Source organism: Trachypithecus francoisi, unplaced genomic scaffold (genome assembly GCF_009764315.1).
Source record: "Trachypithecus francoisi isolate TF-2019V2 unplaced genomic scaffold, Tfra_2.0 Lachesis_group1, whole genome shotgun sequence".
Classification (NCBI taxonomy): domain Eukaryota; kingdom Metazoa; phylum Chordata; class Mammalia; order Primates; family Cercopithecidae; genus Trachypithecus; species Trachypithecus francoisi.
Window position 1 is genome coordinate 38,598,840 of NW_022681454.1, and position 19,659 is coordinate 38,618,498.

The window sequence follows — 19,659 nt, forward strand, 5'->3', positions numbered from 1 at the left end:
ATGTAATTCAATAGCCTACCAATATTTTTTGTTTCTCTTCTCATCTGTTGGTTCTACTGATTACATAATAGGGTGTTGACTGGAACTTTTCTTATGACTTGGGTCCAAAACTAAAGACAAAGAAGTATTACGTGCCACATTCTATAGAAAGCTGCTAACAACTGGGGCATTCTAACAAGCAGCTGATACATCTGCAAACCAAGGGACGCCAAGGTTTGCAGCAACTACCAGAAGCTAGGAGACAGGAAAGGAATGATTTCTCCCTGACAGCCTCTGGAAGGAACCAACCCTGCCAACCTTGATTTCTGACTTCTGCCTTCCTGAAATGGGAGAAATACATTTCTGTTGTTTTAAGCCACCCTGTTCATGGTCATTTTTTTGGTAGCCACAGGAAACTAATGCATCCAACAACACTGCCAATTTGATGCTTTCTTTGCTTATGGTGTTCTTTCACTTCCAACTTTGCACCCGCTGTGCCCTCCCCTTTGAAGGGTCTTCCCAGCCACATGCCCAGGACCCTTTCCAGTCACATGCCCAGGACCTCCCTGATGAAAGACCTTTCATCAAGGCTCATCCTAGTAGTCCTCCCTGGTCACTAACCTAGGTTTCTCTTCCCTTTTGCTATGGTCTGGATGTTTGTGTTCCCCAAAAATTCATATGGTGAAATCCTAGCCCCCAAAGGGATAATGTAGTCAGCCCTTCATATCCATGGGTTCCACATCCATAGATTCAAACAATCATGGATTGAAAATATTCAATAAATGAATAAATAAATAATAACAGTACAATAATACAAAATAATAAAAATAAAAGACCATATAGTATAACAACTACATAACATTTATATACATTGTATTATGTATTATAAGAAATCTAGAAATGATTTAAGCATATGGAGGGATGTACATAGGTTTTACGTAAATAGTACACTTTTTTTTTCCGAGTCAATGTCTTGCTCTGTTGCCCAGGCTACAGTGCAATGGCATGATCATAGCTCATTGCAGCCTGGAATTCCTGGGCTCAAGAAATCCTCCCACCTCAGCCTCCTGAGTAGTTGGGACTACAGGCATGTGCCACCACACCCATCTAATTTTTGTATTTTTTTTTTTTTTTGAGGAGGTGGAGTCTCACTATGATGCCCAGGCTGAAAGTATGCCATTTTATATATGGACTTGAGCATTCACAGACTTTGGGATCTACAGGGCTCCTGGAACCAATCACCTGTGGATATGGAGGAACAGCTGTATTAAGAGTTGGGGATGTTGGGAGACAATTAGGTCATGAATGTGGAGCCTTCATGAATGGGATGAGTGCCCTCCCGCATGTGAGGATACAGTGAAAAGACAAGCCATCTATGAACCAGGAAGTGGGCCCTCTCCAGGCACCAAATCTGTCAGCAGCTTGACCTTGGACTTTGCAGCTCCAGAACTATAAGCCATATATTTCCATTGTTTATAAGCTACTCAATTTGTGGTACAGTCATGCACTGCATAACAATATTTCACTCAGCAGCCATGGCCCTATAAGATAATAATGAAGATAAAAAATTCCTATGCCCTAGTAACATTGTAGTGCAATGTATTACTCACATGTTTGTGGTGATGTTGCTGTAAACAAACATACTACACTGACAGTCATATAAAAGCATAGCACATACAATTACATACAGCTCATAATACTTGATAATGATAATAAGCAACTATGTTATTGGTTTCTGTATCTAGTAGACTATTAATTTTAATCATTATTTTAGAGTGTACTCCTACTTGTTTTTTAAAAGCTAACTATAAAAAAGCCTGAAGCAGGTCCTTCAGGAGATTTTCCAAAAGAAGGCATTGTTGTTATCAGAGATGATGACTCCATGCATGTTATTGCCCCTGAAGACCTTCCAAAGGAACAAGAGGTAGAGGTAGAAGACAATGATATTGATATTGACCCTATGTAGACCTGGGCTAGTGTGTGTCTGTGTGTGTGTGTGTCTCAGTTTTTAACAGAAAAGTTTAAAAAGTGAAAAATAAAAAAAAAAAATTTAAAATAGTAAAAACAGAAAATAAAGATATAAAGAAGTAAAATATTTTTATATAGCTGTAGAATGTGTTTGTGTTTTAAGCTAAGTGTTATTACTAAAGAGCCAGAAAAAAATTTAAAGCAAAAAGTTGATAAAGTAAAAACATTACAATAAGCTAAGGTTAACTTCTTACTAAAGAAAGAAAAAAATTTTAATAAATTTTGTGTGGCCTATATGTACAGTGTTTATAAAGTCCACAGTGGGATATGGTAATGTCCTTGACCTTCACAATCACTCACCACTCCCTCACTGACTCACCCAAAGCAGCTTCCAGTCCTGCAAGCTCTATTCATGATAAGTGCCTGTATTCGTTCATTTTCACACTGCTGATAAAGACGTATCTGAGACTGGGCAATTTACAAAAGAAAGAGATTTATTGGACTTACAGTTCCCATGGAGTTGAGGAAGCCTCACAACCATGGCAGAAGGCAAGGAGGAGCAAGTCACATCTTACATGGCAGCAGGGAAGAGAGAGAACTTGTGCAGGAAAACTCCCCGTTAAAGAACCATCAGATCTCATGAGACCCATTGGCTATCAGGAGAACAGCACAGGAAAAGATCTGCCCCCATGATTCAATCACCTCCCACTGGGTCCCTCCCCAACACGTGGAGATTCAAAATGAGATTTGAGTGGGGACACAGCCAACCCACATCAGTGCCCTTTACAGGTGTACCAATTTTTATCTTTTTTACCATATTTTTACCGTACCCTTCCTATGTTTAGATATGTTTGGATACACAAATACTTAGCATTGTGTTACAATCACCTAGAAGCAACAGGCTAAACAATAAGCCTAGGTGGGTAGTAAGCTATGCCATCTATGTCTGTGTGAGTGCACTCTATGATGTTCAACCAAAAGCAAAATTACCTAACAACACACATCTCAGAACACAGGTAGTAGTGCAGCCCAAACGGACTGACACCTTTCCTCATCCAAGCCCGTCTTTGCCACGCCCCATTCCTTTTAACAGGTCATCTTACTACGGGATCTACTGTTTATTCTTATCCCAGTGTTAAGAACTGAAAATGTACTGAGGCAAACTTACCAAATTGTGGCATTGGATGGGGGAATGAGAAGGAACAGCGCAAACATAGATGGAGGAGATACTTTATATGTATGGATTTTTGTTTTGTTTTGTCTCCTTTTTGCTTTTGTTTTTTGTTTTGTTTTGTATTTTGTTTTAGGTATTTCTGGATCAATTTTTCAACCTCCCAAAAACGATGGCAGGGAAGATGCATGACCCTCAAAACAAAAGCGCGCGTCCTACCGGGCAATGGGTCCCGTGGGGCGAGCTGCAGGGCCGCTGTGGGGCGGGCAGGTGAGGAACAGGGAAGGGCTCACCCAGCCTCGGAAAGGCAGTCGTTCCCTTCTCTCAGTGTCCTGCTAAACCTGGAGCCACGTCGCGCCAGCGTCTTCCAGTGGCGGATGGGAAGGACACCGCGAAGGTGTCCATGGCCAACCTCAGGCACTCGGGCAGCCCAGGCACTGCGGCGGGGACGAGCGGCCAGAGGGCAGCTCAGCGTGGAACTGTAGCCCCGCCACCCCTGTCCCCGCCTGCCTGGGATTTTTGGATAAAATCCAGGACTTCATGGACATTTCCTGCATGGGACCGTTTCATTTGCTCATCCCACGAGTTTTTACTGCGCATCTACAATGGGGTGCGCAGGGTCCCCTGGGCACTGGGGAGGGGCAGGGAACAGATGGAGAAGGCTCCCGTTCTCCTGGAGCTTATACTTTAGAGGAGAGAAAGAGAAAATGAGTAAACAACTAAGCAAACAGGATAATTTTAGACAGTTATGTGTGCTGTGAAGAAAAGAAACGGGAGGAATGTGACGGAGAAAGACTGTGAGGACCCTACTTTCCACTAGGATGAAGGGACGCCCCTCCACTGAGGGGGTGTATGTTTAAAAAAAAAAATTAATGCTAAAATTCTGTATTTTCAATGTCAACAATATTTTGTGGGAACATTGATACCATTTAAAAATACTTGATTATTTAGAATCTGTGGCAATTTTTGTTGTTGTTGTTGTGGTGGTGGTGGTGGTTGTTTATTGTTTTTAATGTTTTTAGGCAACAGTTCAACAAATCTGTTCAACAGGGGTTGTGGAAGAATGTGCCGTTTGGGATAGAGCCTAGGGAGGAAAATAAATGTTGTTTTCCTGAAGAGAAAGGAAGGGCTTATGCAGACAGATGATGCTAATAAAATGTCATTAAGGCTTATTTTGTTACAGCTATTATGAAAACAGTTTCTCTCTTTTAATTTTTTTGAGATGGAGTCTCACTGTGTTGCTCAGCTCACTACAGCCTCTGTCTCCCAGGTTCAAGTGATTCTCCTGCCTCAGCCTCCCGAGTAGCTGAGACTACAGGTGTGCACCACCACACCCGGCTAATTTTTGTATTTTTAGTACAGACGGGGTTTCACCACATTGGCCAGGCTGGTCTCGAACTCCTGACCTCAAGTGATCCACCTGCCTCATCCTCCCACAGTACTGGGATTATAGATGTGAGCTACCATGCCTGGCTGAAACCAGTTTATTGAATGAGCTAAGTCCAGAAAGCAAGGGCTTCATTTTTCTCTAACCACTGCCTTACAACAAAGTTCTGTTGGATCTCCTTCAATCATCACTCCTGAATCTTGGGCAGATACCATAAATTTTAGTGACAAATCTTATTTTAGTCCTTGCACCTCTATATAAGGGATTAAAATGTCCAGGCCAGTCCAATTTAACAGCAATCTCACACCTCATTCAAAATTCTGCTTAGCCTTCCTTGCAGTGAAATGAAGAAGGAATACAGTCAGTTTACTCTTCCTCTATTGTCTCTGTCTTCTCTATATTCTAGATGACCCCATGTCATTGCAAGGGAAGAGGGCATTACACAAAGAGGAGCAGATCTTCCTGTAGTTAACTATTGAATAAGGCAAACAGGCCAACATGCTCCTGCCAGCTACTATGGCAGAGTCCAAATGCTGGTTTTTTCACAGGGTACGTCTGTGAGTTATTGGAGGGTCTTCAGTGTACCCCACATTGCACAGTTCCATGATGCAGGGGCACATTATCTGGCTGACCTCTTGCAGCAACCTCCACCCCAAATCCCTCTTCTGCCTAACCCCATGTCCTCTTACTGCTATCGTCTCTTTGCACAACAGGCTACCCTATTGACTGATATCCCATCATGACAACACAAGCCCAGCTACTCTTCCATAGTCAAAGCCATGTGAAGAAATTCATATCCTTTTACCATGCCAATAATGGAAGGACAGGTTGCTATCACTACTTCTCTTCCCTCATCCTGCCATTTTGGGTTGCTCAAGCCAACCTTTCACCTTCTGAATTCCCCAGGTGGGAATAACTCATCTATTCATTCAACAAATATTTATCAAGCACTTGTATTTGCTAAGCACTATTTACCAGTCTCTGTGTTCCCAGTGCCCACCCTCATCCCAAACTCCAGCAAACACTCATCAAGCTCTTCCAAGAGTTCTCAAACCACACCACATTTGCTGCACTGAACCCGTGTGCTCCTGTTACTCTGCAAGCTTTCAGTCTTGGAATGGGATGCCAGGCTACCTTCTACTGTGCTTAGAGTCCCTCACACTTGTCTGCAAGAAATTCAAAGCAACCTCCCTATGGTCTAGAGCCTCCGCTTAATGACTCTTTAATCATGCTTTTGACTCTAGTCTCCTAGAGATGGATAATACAGACTGGGAGTCACTGGTCTCTTTCTGCTCTTCCAGGCTGGCTGTGTCTAGTATCATGTGGGTGCAGTTACTGTCTTGTTAGCTTTGAGACTTTAGCCAGAATTCTAAGACAACCAGAAAAGTCCCATTCAATACCCAGTTACAAATAAATTTGGCCCTGAGTTTTCTTGGAAAGCAGGTAAATCCACGTCTTTCACCTGAACAGCTTATGACTAAGTCCATATTTCCCTTTACATACATACACTATTACATCATGAGTCCTCATTGGTTAATTACATATTTGTGTAGCAGGATAAAAAAATAAATAAGTTATTACACATATGTGAAACAAAAGACTTTTTTATATGTCGTAGCTGATCTAATTTTTTCCCCAAGCCCAAACTTGAAGAGAATGATGATGCTGACCCAGAAACCAATAGGATTCACAGGGCACTCTGAGGACCAGTGCATATGACACTGAAGTTGACTGTTTCCTTACTGCCATGAAGCCATATAAACTCTTGCTCACACAGAATCCATTTGGGAAAGCAGAGTGGAGAGGAGCTGAAAAACTGAGAATTTACTCAAAAGAGACTGTTTCAATTTGAGACATAATGACTAAACCAGAAGAGACCGGGCTGTCTCTAATTGGCAAGTTGAGTACCACCTCACCACCTAGCCCAACTCCCCAGATGAAACGTTGTTTTTGTTAAGTCTTTCCTGAAGGCATGAGGATAATGGAGGTTACTTAGAACTGTACTGTTCACCATCATCCAAGTAAATATGGTTTCTTAAGTTGAGTTTTCTAATTTTTTTTAAGATTTCACATCGTTTTCAGTGACTAGTGTTAATTTCACATTAAAAGTGGCTCTAATGTTAGCCCAAAAGAGCCCACGTTTGCTTTTCTCCTTGGGCCATTGCAAATAAGTCCTCTGCGTCATCAGAGCCCTCAGCTTGTGGTATTTGTTGGGAATGCTGTTCTGTGGAATGGGTTCCAGTAAGATGAGGATTAGGTTATTAGATCCTTCATGAAACAGATTGTGGTGGGCAAAGTAGAGCTCATAATGGCACCACTCACTCTGGACAAAGTTGGGAGACAAAACAAAGATGGACTTGTAACTCTTCTCAATGCAGTTGATGATATTTTCCACAATGCTCTTGCCAGGAACAAAGTTTCTCTCATGAAGGCAAATCTGCATACCTTCTTTCTCTAGGTAAGGTACCAATTCATTTTTCACCCAGGCAGAATCATGTTCACTATATGAAATAAATGCATGAAACTGGAGATGTCTTTGGAGTTCTTCTAAGGGTACGTTCCTGGCCCTGCGCCGGGTCTGGGTCCACTGGCACACCATCCTGAGATACCAGGGCAGATCCAAGTAGATGCAGAGGAAGGTCACAGTCACAGCCAACACCAGCATGGTGGCACCGATGGTGACGATCAGCAGAGTTATGTTGCAGGATAATTCAGACATGTGAAAGTCCTTTAGTGGGGTTCCTCTATAACTTTCTGGGTAGTCACACTTATAAGAATCAGGCCAGCCCTCTACCACTTCACTTGATACTTGCTCTATATTTCTGACAAATTCTCTTAGCTCACAGGTACACTGGAATGGATTGTTCCCTGCTTTTATTGACCTCATCTTCTGGCAGCTCTGGAAGAAATCAGCTGATGGGTGGGAAACTGAATTGTGATCAATGATCAACACAGAAAGGCTGCTAAAGCTGCCACATCCAGGAAGGTCGGTTAAAGAATTGAAAGCAACATTGAGTTCTTGCAAAGCTTCCAGTTTTACGACTTGTTTAGGAATGCTCTTTATTTTATTGTTGTGAAGATCAAGTACCTTGATCCTGGGAGGTAAACATCTGAAAACAGAGTCAGTAAGTATATTTGAAGACAAATTTAACACCACTATACTCTCAACCCAAGTGCAGTTTTCCTTATGTCTACCAGATTCCAAAGAATTCCAGCTAACATCCAGTATTTCCAAAGATGGCATATCCTTAGTCATGAGACTTACTTTGAAAATGTCTTTTAATCCATTCTTTTGTAAGATAAGTGTCTCCAACTTAACTAACGTGGAACATTTTTCAAAAATACTATCTGTGAAAACATTCTGGGTAAAGTTCAAAAACTTGAATGTGCTTGGTGCATGAGGACACAGCATGTGTATAAAAGGTGTATCTGAAATGGTTAACATCATAATGTTCATCTCAGAAAACACGGTGTAAAATGCTGTCTGTGAAAAGATAAAAACTTGGTTCGTGATATGTTCTATTTTCAATGCTTTCAATGTCGTTTTAGAATAAGTAAAATCTTCTTCACGAATGCTTTCAATTATTGTTAAATTGTAAATATTGAGATATTCCACAGGTTTGGGCCAAAGAAATTGAAAGACTCTCACCAGGCATTTCCAAGTTGTTTCTATGTGATTGAGGGTAAAATTCAGTAAGGTTGGACCTCTGGTGAGTTCTAATAAAAATTTAATGAAAACTTGACAGTTGTCATCATTCAATTTAATATTAGTCAGTTGTAAGCACCCTAAAGTATTAACTGATATGTTCACTTGGATAGAGAATAAACTAGCGGGGTGAAAAATAAGGTGAAGTGTTTTTGTATTCAGAATTTGTAGACTTTCTGTCTCATTTTCTTTTATATAATAATTTCTTAAATCCAGAAGGATGTAACTTAGATGCAAGTGAGCAATTGGCAGCAAATCTAATTTTTGTAACTTCATAGCACTCAACCCCAAGAAATTCAGTTGTGACAAGTTGCCAAATTGCTTACAGATAGGCAGGGCCTTGAAGTCATTGAATGAGAGATCTAAATGCCTGAAACTCATAATAGGATGGCAGGATATCTTTTGCAACTGATTATGAGATAAATCCAAATATTCCAAGTCCTGGTTGAACTTGAAAACACTTAAATCAAGTAGCTGGATTTTGTTATGGGAAAGTCTCAAAACTTTCAACTCTGACAGAAAGCTCATGTCAGAGACCTGAAGCTCAGCTATGTAGTTGTGAGACATATCTAAGACTTTGGTTTTTGGCGGTAGGTCTTTTGGAACATGAGTAAGACCTGTTTTTGACTTGTCTACTGCAAATTCACTTCCGTCGGAGAACTGGATTCTGGTTCCAACTATTATGATCATAAGGCAAACAAAATGGAAGCTTTTAACAATAGGTTCTTTGTCTTTGGTCATGATGTTGCAGTGGCTATCCTAAAGAGTTGTTGTTCTTCAGAGCATCTTGATATGAGTCCAAATTCTAGAAATGTAATATACGCTAAGATTAATAAAGATCGGATGGTTACTCTCAAACCTCCACTTACTAACCATAAAATCTAAACGATTTCTTCATTCACTAGTAGAGTCGTTTCTGTTCCCATAATTTAATACGATACTTTTTATAACCAGTTATATAGCTTGCTCACACCAGAAGAGGCAATATAGGTCTTGTTATCAAAGAATTGTGGTTGTGTGTTTTGACCTGTCTGGTTGCTGCCTAAGGGATTCACACTCAGGGGCTTGCCTTTGTTTTGTACACCTTAGAACTTTCTCAGGGCTGGAGCAGCCTTCTGGGTGGTGGTTACTGTAAACACTTAAAAAGGCAAATATACTAGCTGCAGCCACCTGAGCAAGGGCTAACAGAGGGGGCAAGCAGCAGACACATCAAAAAGCCTGGGAAATACGCAAAGATATACAGAAAAAGATACTTGGGAGAAAAAAGGCTTTGGAAATCTCTGTATGTACCAAGTAGTCTAGAAGTCCACTCACGTGCCCAAGGCTGGACACATGTTCAGAGGAGACCTGAGAAAATCCTAAACTTCACCTCTGGCTCATCTTCAGCTTCCATGCATGCAGAAAGTGAAGGCCAAGGCAGAGCTGTGAATAAGCTGGCTAAGCATTGAGAAAGTGATCCAACACAGCCAATCTGCAAAGATCAGGGGAGTTTTTGTTTTTGCTCCTGGTATTTTGTTTTGTTTTTGTTTTAGTTCCAGATGTTTAAAGAAATCTCACGTCACTGGCTGACCACTAAGCTAATTGGACAGAAAATGTAATAGCCACACATGATAAAGAATAGTCTTTATAAAAAATATTTAGAAAAGTCAATAAAAAAGCAACTAGAAGCCACAAAAAGCAGCAACACACTCTGGGAAAGGGAGGCCAGCCACAGTGGCTCAAGCCTGTAATCCCAGAACTTGGGGAGGGCAAAGCAGGGGGATCGCTTGAGTCCAGGAGTTCAAAGCCAGCCTGCGCAACATGGTGAAACTCCATCTCTACAAAAAATACAAGAATTAGCTGGGCATGGTGGCATGTGCCTATAGTCCCAGCTACTTGGGAGGCTGAGGTGGCAGGACTGTTTGGGCCTGGGGAAGTTGAGGCTCCAATAAGCCTGCACTCCAGCCTGGGTGACAGAATGAGACCCTGGTAAAAAAAAAAAAAAAAAAAAAAAAAAAGTAGCTCTGGGAAAGGGGGACAGAATTTGATTTTTAGAGTTACCTCATTACAGTGTTTTAAATGTCTGATTTTAAAAAATCAAAATCAAAACAAAATAATCAGTAGCCCCCAGATTTGCCAGTGGACTTGCTCTGGGTTTTGCCCTGAAATAACACAAGCCTTGCAAAAAGCAAGTGGAAAGAGATTGTTGTCTTTTTGATTGTGCAACTTGGCCTTAAAGGAATCTCTAATTTATTTGTTTAAAAAAATTAGCCATGCAAAGAAACAAGAAAGTATTGTTTATTCACAGGAAAAGAAATTAAAAGAACAAAGTCAGATAACTGACACCACCTAACACTGAGGCTTGCTACAAAGCTACAGCAATCAAGGCACTGTGGTTTTGGTGAAAGAATAGACAAATAGATCAAATGGCCAGAATACAGAGCTTAGAAATAGCCCCACACAAAAATAATCAACTGCTGTTTGACAAAGGAGCAAAGGCAACTCAGTGGAGAATGGATAGTCTTTTCAACAAATGGTGGTGGAACAATTAGACCTCCACATGCAGAAGAAGAAGAAGAAGAAGAAAAGAAGAAGAAGAAGAAGAAGAAGAAGAAGAAGAAGAAGAAGAAGAAGAAGAAGAAAGAAGTTAGACACAGACCTTACAGTTTTCACAAAAATTAGCTCAAAATTAACCATAGACCTAAATGTATAATGCAAAACTATAAAACTTCCAGAAGATAACACAGGAGAAAATAATCTAGGTGACTTTGGATTTGTTGATGATTTTTTAGATACTACATCAAAAACATAATCCAAGAAAGAAAACACTGTTAAGTTGGACCTCATTAAAATTAAAATTTTTGCTTTGCAAAAGACACTACAAGAGAGTGAAAAAGACAAACCATAGATTGAGAGAAGATATTTGCAGAACTCATATATGATAGGGACTTGTATCCAAAATATGCAAAGAACTCTTAAGCTCCACAATAAGAAAACAAGCAACCTAGTTTTTAAATGGGCACAAAAATCTAAACAGACACCTCACCAAAGAAGATATATAAAGAGCAAATACACATACAAATAGCTATCCGACATCATATTTCATCATGGTTTTGCAGATGAATACAGCAATGAAATTACACTACACTTATGAGAATGGGTAAAATCCAAAAACAACATCAAATGTTGGTAAGGATGTGGAGCAACAAGAACTCTCTTTCACTGTTGATGGGAATGCAAAATGGTGCAGCCACTATGGAGGGCAGTTTCTTATATAACTAAACATAGTCTTATATGATCCAGCAAATCACATTCCTGGGTATTTAACCAAAAGAACCTAAAATTTATGTCCACATAAAAGACTCCATGTGGATGTTTATAGAAGCATTATTCATAACTGCCAAACATTGGAAGCAACAAGATATCCCTCAATAGGTAAAAAGATTAACAAACTGGTACATTCACACAATAAAATACTATTCAACAATTAAAAAAATGAGCTGGAGAAGCATTAAAATGGTTGAATAGAGGCACCTAGCACTCACCCCCTCTGCAAAGAAGGACCAAAACAGTGAGCAGATAATCACACACTGAATGAGCATCTAAGAGAGAACACTGGAATTCAGCAGAGAAGTGACAGTGCACCTCTGAGGCATGGGAGAAGAGGGAAGTGAAGCAGCCAGCCCAGCTGGGACTAGCTCAGAACCAGGAGGAACTTCCCATTCCAGGGAAAGGATAACTGAGAGATCTTCAGAGGTCCACATTTCCACTATGGACTCCTGTAATCCTAGCCATGAGCTAGCTCCTTGGCCCTCACATGCCCTGAGGCTCTCTGGAACCTATGCAGTGGCATTGTTCCACAATGGGACTTCACATTGGGTCCCACATACCCCATACCCTGAGACCCGAACAGCTTCAGCATAAGGCTCTTTTAAGAGCCCAGCCCTCACCACACACATCCTGTTTCCGGAAAGGGACTCACCTATGATAGAATATTGGCCTCCCAAAGATGTCTACTTCTCATCCTCAGATGGGTGAATATGGTATGTCACATGGCAAAGGAAAATTAATGTTGCGGATGAAATTATAGTTGCTAATCAGCTGATCTTAAAATAGGAAGATTATCCTGAATTATTTGGTGGCCCCAGTGTAATCACCAGCATCCTTAAAAGTGGAAGAGGAAGGCAGAGAGGATGCCAGGGTGATGTGATATGAGAAGAACTTAGCCCAACCTTGCTGGCTCTGAAGATAAAGGAAGGGGACCATGAGTCAAGAAATGTCAGCAGCCTCTAGAAGTTTGAAAAGGCAAGTACCTGGATTCTCTCCTAGAGCCTCCAAAAAGAATGCAGCCTTGCCAGTCCCTTGATTTTAGCCCAAAAAGACCTGTGTCATACTCCTATCCTACAGAACGGTAAGATAATACATGTATATTGTTTTAAGACACAAAGCTTGTGGTAATTTGTTACAGCAACAGTGGAAAATTACTAGAGACGGGGGCCGGGCATGGTGGCTCACCTCTGTAATCCCAGCACTTTGGAAGGCCGAGGTGGATGGATCACCTTAGGTCAGGAGTTCAAGACCAGCCCGGCCAACATGGCGAAACCCTGTCTCCACCAAAAATACAAAAATTAGCCCGGCATGGTGGTGGATGCCTGTAGTCCCAGCTACTCAGGAGGCTGAGGCAGGAAAATCACTTGAACCCGGGAGGTAGAGGTTGCAGTGAGCTGAGATTGTGCCACTGTACTCCAGGCTGGGCCACAGAGCGAGATGTCTCAGGAGAGAGAGACAGAGAGAGAGAGAGAGAGAGAGAGAGAGAGAGAATTAGTAGAGACTGGTTTGATCCAGCATCCCAGCAAGCAGGCTATGAAAATAGATCAACAAGCACTTTCGCAAGAAGCCCTAAATACAGTTGCACAATCAAGAAGCATGATACTGCAGAAAGCAAACACCATAATAGAAAGGAGCCGAACTCAAGATATGAAAGAAGTTAATATCCAACAAAACAGAAATAAAAGAGCAGAATAGGCATTTATAATAGATATCCTCAGAAAGAGGCAAGATTCTTTTAAAAACAGAGTAAGAACCATGGAAACCAAAGACAACTATTGAAACGAAAAACTCATTGGATGAGTTGAGTTGCAAATAGCACCTCTAATGAGAAAATTAATGATAGAGAAGACCAAGGAGAATTTTTCCAAACCTCAGCACAGGAGGCTAAAGAGATAGAAAACATACTAAAATGCTAAAAGACATGGAAGACAGATCCATATCTGAATTCACAGAGGATGGAGAGTTTAAAAAGAAATTGACTCCAAAATAATAAAATACAAGAAGGATTATTTAGCAAAGAAAAGTAGTAAAATTGAGTGCTAAGTACCAAAAAGCATTGATGACAAAAATCTTAATGAAAATCTCAAGCTAAAAACTGCCAATGATAAGAAGGGAGTTGGCTGAAGGTGGGGTAGGAAGGGAGAGAGTGCACTAAAACCATGTAAGATACTTGTCTGATTGAAAGGAAGCTATAGATTCCAATTAACTCCTGATGTTGTTAGAAAAATATTTGTAAGTATATATATTATAAAATTAAGAGTAATTATGAGAAAATACACATGAAAGGGATACATTTCAGTCATTTGTGGGGAAGGGATAGAGCTCAGAATGAAGAAACCCCAATCAATCTAGCTGTGTCCTGAAGAAATAACACAATGAGTAATTAGGATGTTTCTGGGATTGTAGAAATGGTCTATCATTAACAAGTCTGTAACAATAATTCACATGAATAGGTCAAACAACAAAAACAGGTGAGCATCTCTATAAAGGTGAAAAATTCACTTGATAAAATTCAGTTCTCATCTTTGATTAAAAATACAACTTTAGACATTTAAAAGATACTTTGAAAACTTGATAAAGAATACCTCAAATATCTAACTTCAAACAATATCCCACCCCAAGGCCTTCCTGTTAAAGTCAACATCAAGAGTGCACACATTGTTCTTTCTGGAAGTTTTAACCACTGTAATAAAGGAAAAAAATGACAGGAAGAAATACTGAAATGAAGAAAGAAAATCATTATTATTTTTAGATTATAAGACTGTCAATGTGGAAAACCAAAGAGAAGTCATTGAAAAAAATGTTAGCACCAATAAAAGAATACAATAAAGTGCCCGGCACAAAATAAATTATTAGCATTACTATTTTCTTAAATACTTTCTTTTTAAGAGATAGGGTTTTGTTCCACTGCCCAGGCTGGAGTGCAGTGGCACAATCATAGCTTAAGATCCTGGGCTTATGCCATCCTCTCACCTCAGCCTCCCACAGAGCTGGAGTTACAGGTACAAGCCACTCCTCCTGGCAAAAATAAATTATATTTTGAAAAAAACCCTCAATTATCCAAAAATAGCAGGTTGTCAAATAAATTTTAGTATCTCTGTATAATTAAATAGTACTATGTACCCTTTACAAATAATAAAAATCAAATTGCATGAAAATATTTTCACTATATGTGACAAAAAGCAGTTTATTTAAAAAGTACCAAAGTAAATATGTACCTATGCAAGTAAAAAATTAATAAGATACATATCAAGATATGAACAGTGATTATCTTTGCACAGTAAGATTATAATGGAATTTTATTTTCCTCTTAATTTTATCTATATTTTTCAAACTTTTAACATTCAAAAATAAGTTTACTGTACTATTTACTGAATAATTTGCCAAAAATCAATTGCCAATAATATGAACAACGTCCAATCTCACAAAAAATAAAACTGCATATTAAATCAAAAAAGCACATAACATCTAGATGAAACTCATGATCTTGAATTAGATCTCAGTTAAGACAGACTTGCTACAAAACATATTCAGTAACAAGAGGAGGGGCAGGTTCTATGATGGACCAGCTATTAGATGCTATTAAGAAATAAATTTTAATTTTTTATAATGTTATTTGGCTATTTTAGGAAAATGTAATTTTTTAGAGATAGACAATAAAGCATTTAGAAATAGGTTACCAGAATGCCTGTTATTTTTACTATAAGATATTTAAGCATAAAAAGATAAAGGGGGTCAAAGAAGGATTCTTGTTTCTTAAAAGATTTTTTAAAAGGCAAGATTTTTTTTCACCTATCAAATAGGGAAAATTTAAAAATACAATATCTGGGTTGGTAGGTGGGAACTAAAATAAGAACCCTCATTCACCACTTAGACAGGAATGAAAAATTAGTACAATCTTTCTAAAGGGCAATTTAGTAATTTATATAAATTTCTTAAAAATATACCTCCCTTTATTTTAGCAATTCCACTACAAGGAATTTTCTAAAGAAATAGTCAAAAATAACACACAAAAGATATGACTATAAGGATACTCATGACATAATGAAATACTGAAAAAATCAAAATGTCTAATGTAGAAAATGGTTAAATCAGTTATATATAATTAAATAACATGCAGCCTCAAATACTGTACTTTGAAAAAATGATAATGTTAAATGAATACAGTAATAGAAAATTATGGCTAGGCATGGTGGCTCACGCTTATAATCCCAGCACTTTGGGAGACTGAGGCGGGTGGACACGAGGTCAGGAGATTGAGATCATCCTGGCTAACACGGTGAAATCCCGTCTCTACTAAAAAATACAAAAAACAATTAGCTGGACGTGGTGGCAGGCGCCTGCAGTCCCAGCTGCTCGGGAGGCTGAGGCAGGAGAATGGCGTAAACCCGGGAGGCAGAGCTTGCAGTGAGCTGAGATCGCGCCACCGCACTCCAGCCTGGGTGACAGAGTGAGACTCCGTCTCAAAAAATAAAAAAATAAAAAAAAATGTGTGTAGTAGGACTCTAATTTTGGAAAATATGATTAAAACCTGACATATACATAAAAGCTAGAGGACAAAAAACGTGATGAAATATACCAAGTACTAATAATAATGGTTCTCTGAATCTCTGAATTATAGATGAATTTAATTTTCTTTCTGATACTTTCAGATATCCCTAAAATGTCTCATTTTGAACACCCTTTATAAACCAAAAAAGTTATCATAAGACAATTTAAGAGTTGTCTTTATAGTTGTGTAAAAATGTTTTATATTTAAAGAAACATGCTTGTTTTATTTGCGATATTAAAATATAAAGATGGAGAACTTTCAGATAATAGTAGACAACTGACATTCGTAGATGAGGACCCACCCTACAGGTCCCTGGCAACCAGACCCATGGTGTCTGGGTTCCCGAGACTGAAAATCAGCCACCGGATGGGAAAGCTGGTCAGCTGTCCCTATAGTATCCTGCCACAAAAACGCAATACTCCTCCAGAGGCATTCATACCCTGAGGCAGTTCCTAGGGTATACACTAAACGAACAAGATAGTAACTTTTATATTTATTGGGAAAAAAGGAGGGGAAAATGGGAAGATGAGAGTGGAAGATTAGAGAGTTCACAGTTTTTTTTAAAGAAAGTAAAAATAAATAAACAGGTAAAAGCTCTTGATTTTTTAAATGCATCAAATAAGAAGGGTGAGGAAATAGATGAAATAAGCTATATTTCAGAAAAAAAGGGTAGACAAGACCTATGAAAATTAAAACTACAAGGAAGAAGACACCAGAAAAAAAAAAAATAAGTGAGATAAGAGGAGGAAAGATCACATAATCAAGTCAACAAATAGGCAAGAAAAACATTGTTTCATTTGTCAAACTGAAGGTGGAGGGACCTGGAGGAAGGCAATTGCTAGACTGTGCCAGATTCAAGGTTGTGAAGGGCTTGGTCCTGGCCACTTCCTCCATTTAATAAATGTTTATTCAGAGTCTATTTTTCTGCCAGTGCCATGCTACGCACTAGGCACCAGGGATATAAATATGAATCGGACTGACATAATTTCTGCTTTCAAAAAGCTTATGAATCAGGGACAGACACAGACTAGCAAACTATTATAGTACCAAACGACAAGGGAGATCAAACACACTTCTTCTGTAAAAGCATATAATACATAGGTGCCATATCAGTGGTATATATAAATTACTGTTAAATGTTACTGAAAACAATAAACTAGAGAAAGATGAAAAGAGAAAATTCACTAGGTCAAAGCAGAAGAAAGAAATAACATTAGTTTTTTCCTTATCACCGCAAGCGCTAGTTGTTTTCCATCTTTTTAAGACAGCTGTAAAGACACTGCTCTTTATCCTGCTTGTGAAATTGAAAGGACATCTGCAACATTTACAAAAAAAACACTTCAAATCATTTTGCAAAAATTTTAAGGAAACGACCTATTTCCTATATAATGAATGGTTAGCAAACTTGCTTACTTGAAGCACCTGTGCCATAATGTGAAAAAGTCACATAAGTCTTTTTACTTACCAAGTTCTCTTTTTCAGAAGAAGAGAAAATAACTTGCAAATGAACAGAAATACAATTGCAAATGCTTGACAAACACAAGTTCTTAGTTTAAAATTGAGTGAAGCAATACCTTAGAAACAGGTTGGTGCCATCTATTGGCGCATACTGGAATTACTCCTACGTATGTATTTCCCTTTGAAAGGTCAGAAGGTATGTGAGTTAGCAGCCTTTTCTGGGCTACAGAATAAACCAGTGATCAAATTTTCTAATTCGTGTGAGGAAGCAACTTACAAACATTTCAATGTGAAGAAAAATATTTTTCTAAGGTAATATTTCTCTGTAAGAGTTTGCAGCCTGGATATTACATTTGTCACCCGAGTGGAAAGTTATTTTAAAACAGCCTGTTTTCTATTATCACCATATTTAACATTTCAAGAACAATTGCAGTTTCCCTTACCAAGTGATTTTGAGCATTATTTTAGCTGGTTGAGATATTATAAAATAAAATAAGTATAGTTCCACAATTTGGGGTTTTTAAAAATCAACTTCTAAGGACCATTTACTGGTTGATACACATTTATGATGACATATTTAGCCATATCTAGAAGGACTCATACCCACATTCTGATCAACATTTGGTGTTATTAAATGGTTTAGATTTTAATTTAGGAATAATAAATAACACTGAAATCCTACAGGACTCATTTAAAAAGCAATTTTCTAAAGACCATTTAGAAGAATTTCAGAATGACATCAACAAAGGCTGATTACCAGACGTCTCTGGTTAAGCAGAGACTTCCGGTGGACTGTAAACCCTTTTCCCCAGACTTCTCACTTAACTGAGTTCTGAAAAGAACAGAAGGCATGAGTAAAACAATCATTCCATAATTTATCTCACTGTCTGGCACGATCTCATCTTTATTTAAAAAAAAAAAAAAGACAACAAGGTAAGACCTTACAATTCGGCCAACGACAAAGTTGGACATCTCGGTAAGAATCACTTCTGCTTTCAGGAGGAAGAGAAAGGCTGACTTCTTACGATTCATCCTTACTCATCAAACATAACAGGAAGTCTCTGGGGAGGCTCAGTAGGAAGTGGATGGATCTCTGCTCCACTGACAAAAGGAGACAGCCAGAAAAGCAGCAGGTATCTGTGACCCTGGGAAACCAGATTTGTGAAACAAGCCAAAGAAAAGGCTGGCTGTGGCTTTGAGGGAATTTCAAGTAACCGTGGACTAACGTCTTAAGAAAACACACAACCATCACTGCAGATCTGGGCACATTGACATGTCTCATTAGGAGACTGCATCACAACACCAACGTCCAGGAACAAGGAGACTATTCTTGTCGAGGCTGTCATAACTCAGAAACGTCTGCAAGGGGATGACAAAAAACACAAAAATCAAGTAATAGCGAAGACAGCAATGACAGTTAAGCAAACAAACAAACAGACAGTACTGGGCCGAACTCCCCACTTGGCCACTTACTGTGAGGCTTGGGACAAGTTCCTTAACCTCCATTTATTCATCCACAAAACGGGAGTACTTTTAGGAAAGATACTGAATTTAAAGTGGCTGGAATAGTGACTGACATAGAAGAGAAGTCATAATAGTAAGGAGTCTGGTGTAAATCATATGGTTTTTTGTACGCTGAGGGGTAAAGATTTCAGGATATACTATGAAGTGAAGAAAATCAAGGTGCAGGCTGGGCACAGTGGCTCATGCCTGTAATCTCAGCACTTTGGGAGGCTGAGGTGAGTAGATTGCCAGAGGCCAGGAGTTCGAGACTGGCTTGGCCAACATGGCGAAACCCCATCTCTACTAAAATCACAAAAATTAGCTGAGTGTAGTGGCAGGTACCTGTACTCCCAGCTACTCAGGAAGATGAGGCAGAAGAATCACTGGAACCTAGAAGGCGCAGGTTGCAGTGAGCCAAGATTGCCTCACTGCACTCCAGCCTGGGCAAAAGAGTGAGACTCTGGCTCAAAAGAAAAAAAAAGAAAGAAAGAAAATCAAGGTGCAGAACTGTAAGAAGAGTATGACATCAATTATACAAAATCTAGCCTATTATACATTTACACAGGTTATCTTCTTGCCAGGCATTGCTGTGACTACTTTCCAAGTATGAACGTATTAAGGTGCTG

General features: G+C 39.2%; 1 protein-coding gene across 2 annotated transcripts; it reads right to left on the bottom strand.

The window, feature by feature from the left end:
* Positions 1-2,765: 2,765 nt before the first annotated feature.
* Positions 2,766-18,496, bottom strand: TLR6 (toll like receptor 6). Of its 2 annotated transcripts, none has more exons than XM_033213981.1 (2): positions 18,476-18,496; positions 2,766-9,016 (listed from the first exon to the last, which is right to left on the bottom strand). In XM_033213981.1, exon 2 carries the CDS (start codon positions 8,950-8,952, stop codon positions 6,565-6,567), a length of 2,388 nt encoding a protein of 795 aa, XP_033069872.1. In that variant the 5' UTR covers positions 8,953-9,016; positions 18,476-18,496; the 3' UTR covers positions 2,766-6,564. The 2 variants fall into 2 exon arrangements, with proteins under 2 accessions (XP_033069872.1, XP_033069871.1); XM_033213980.1 differs by lacking the exon at positions 18,476-18,496 and adding an exon at positions 17,538-17,669.
* Between the last annotated feature and the right edge of the window lie 1,163 nt (positions 18,497-19,659).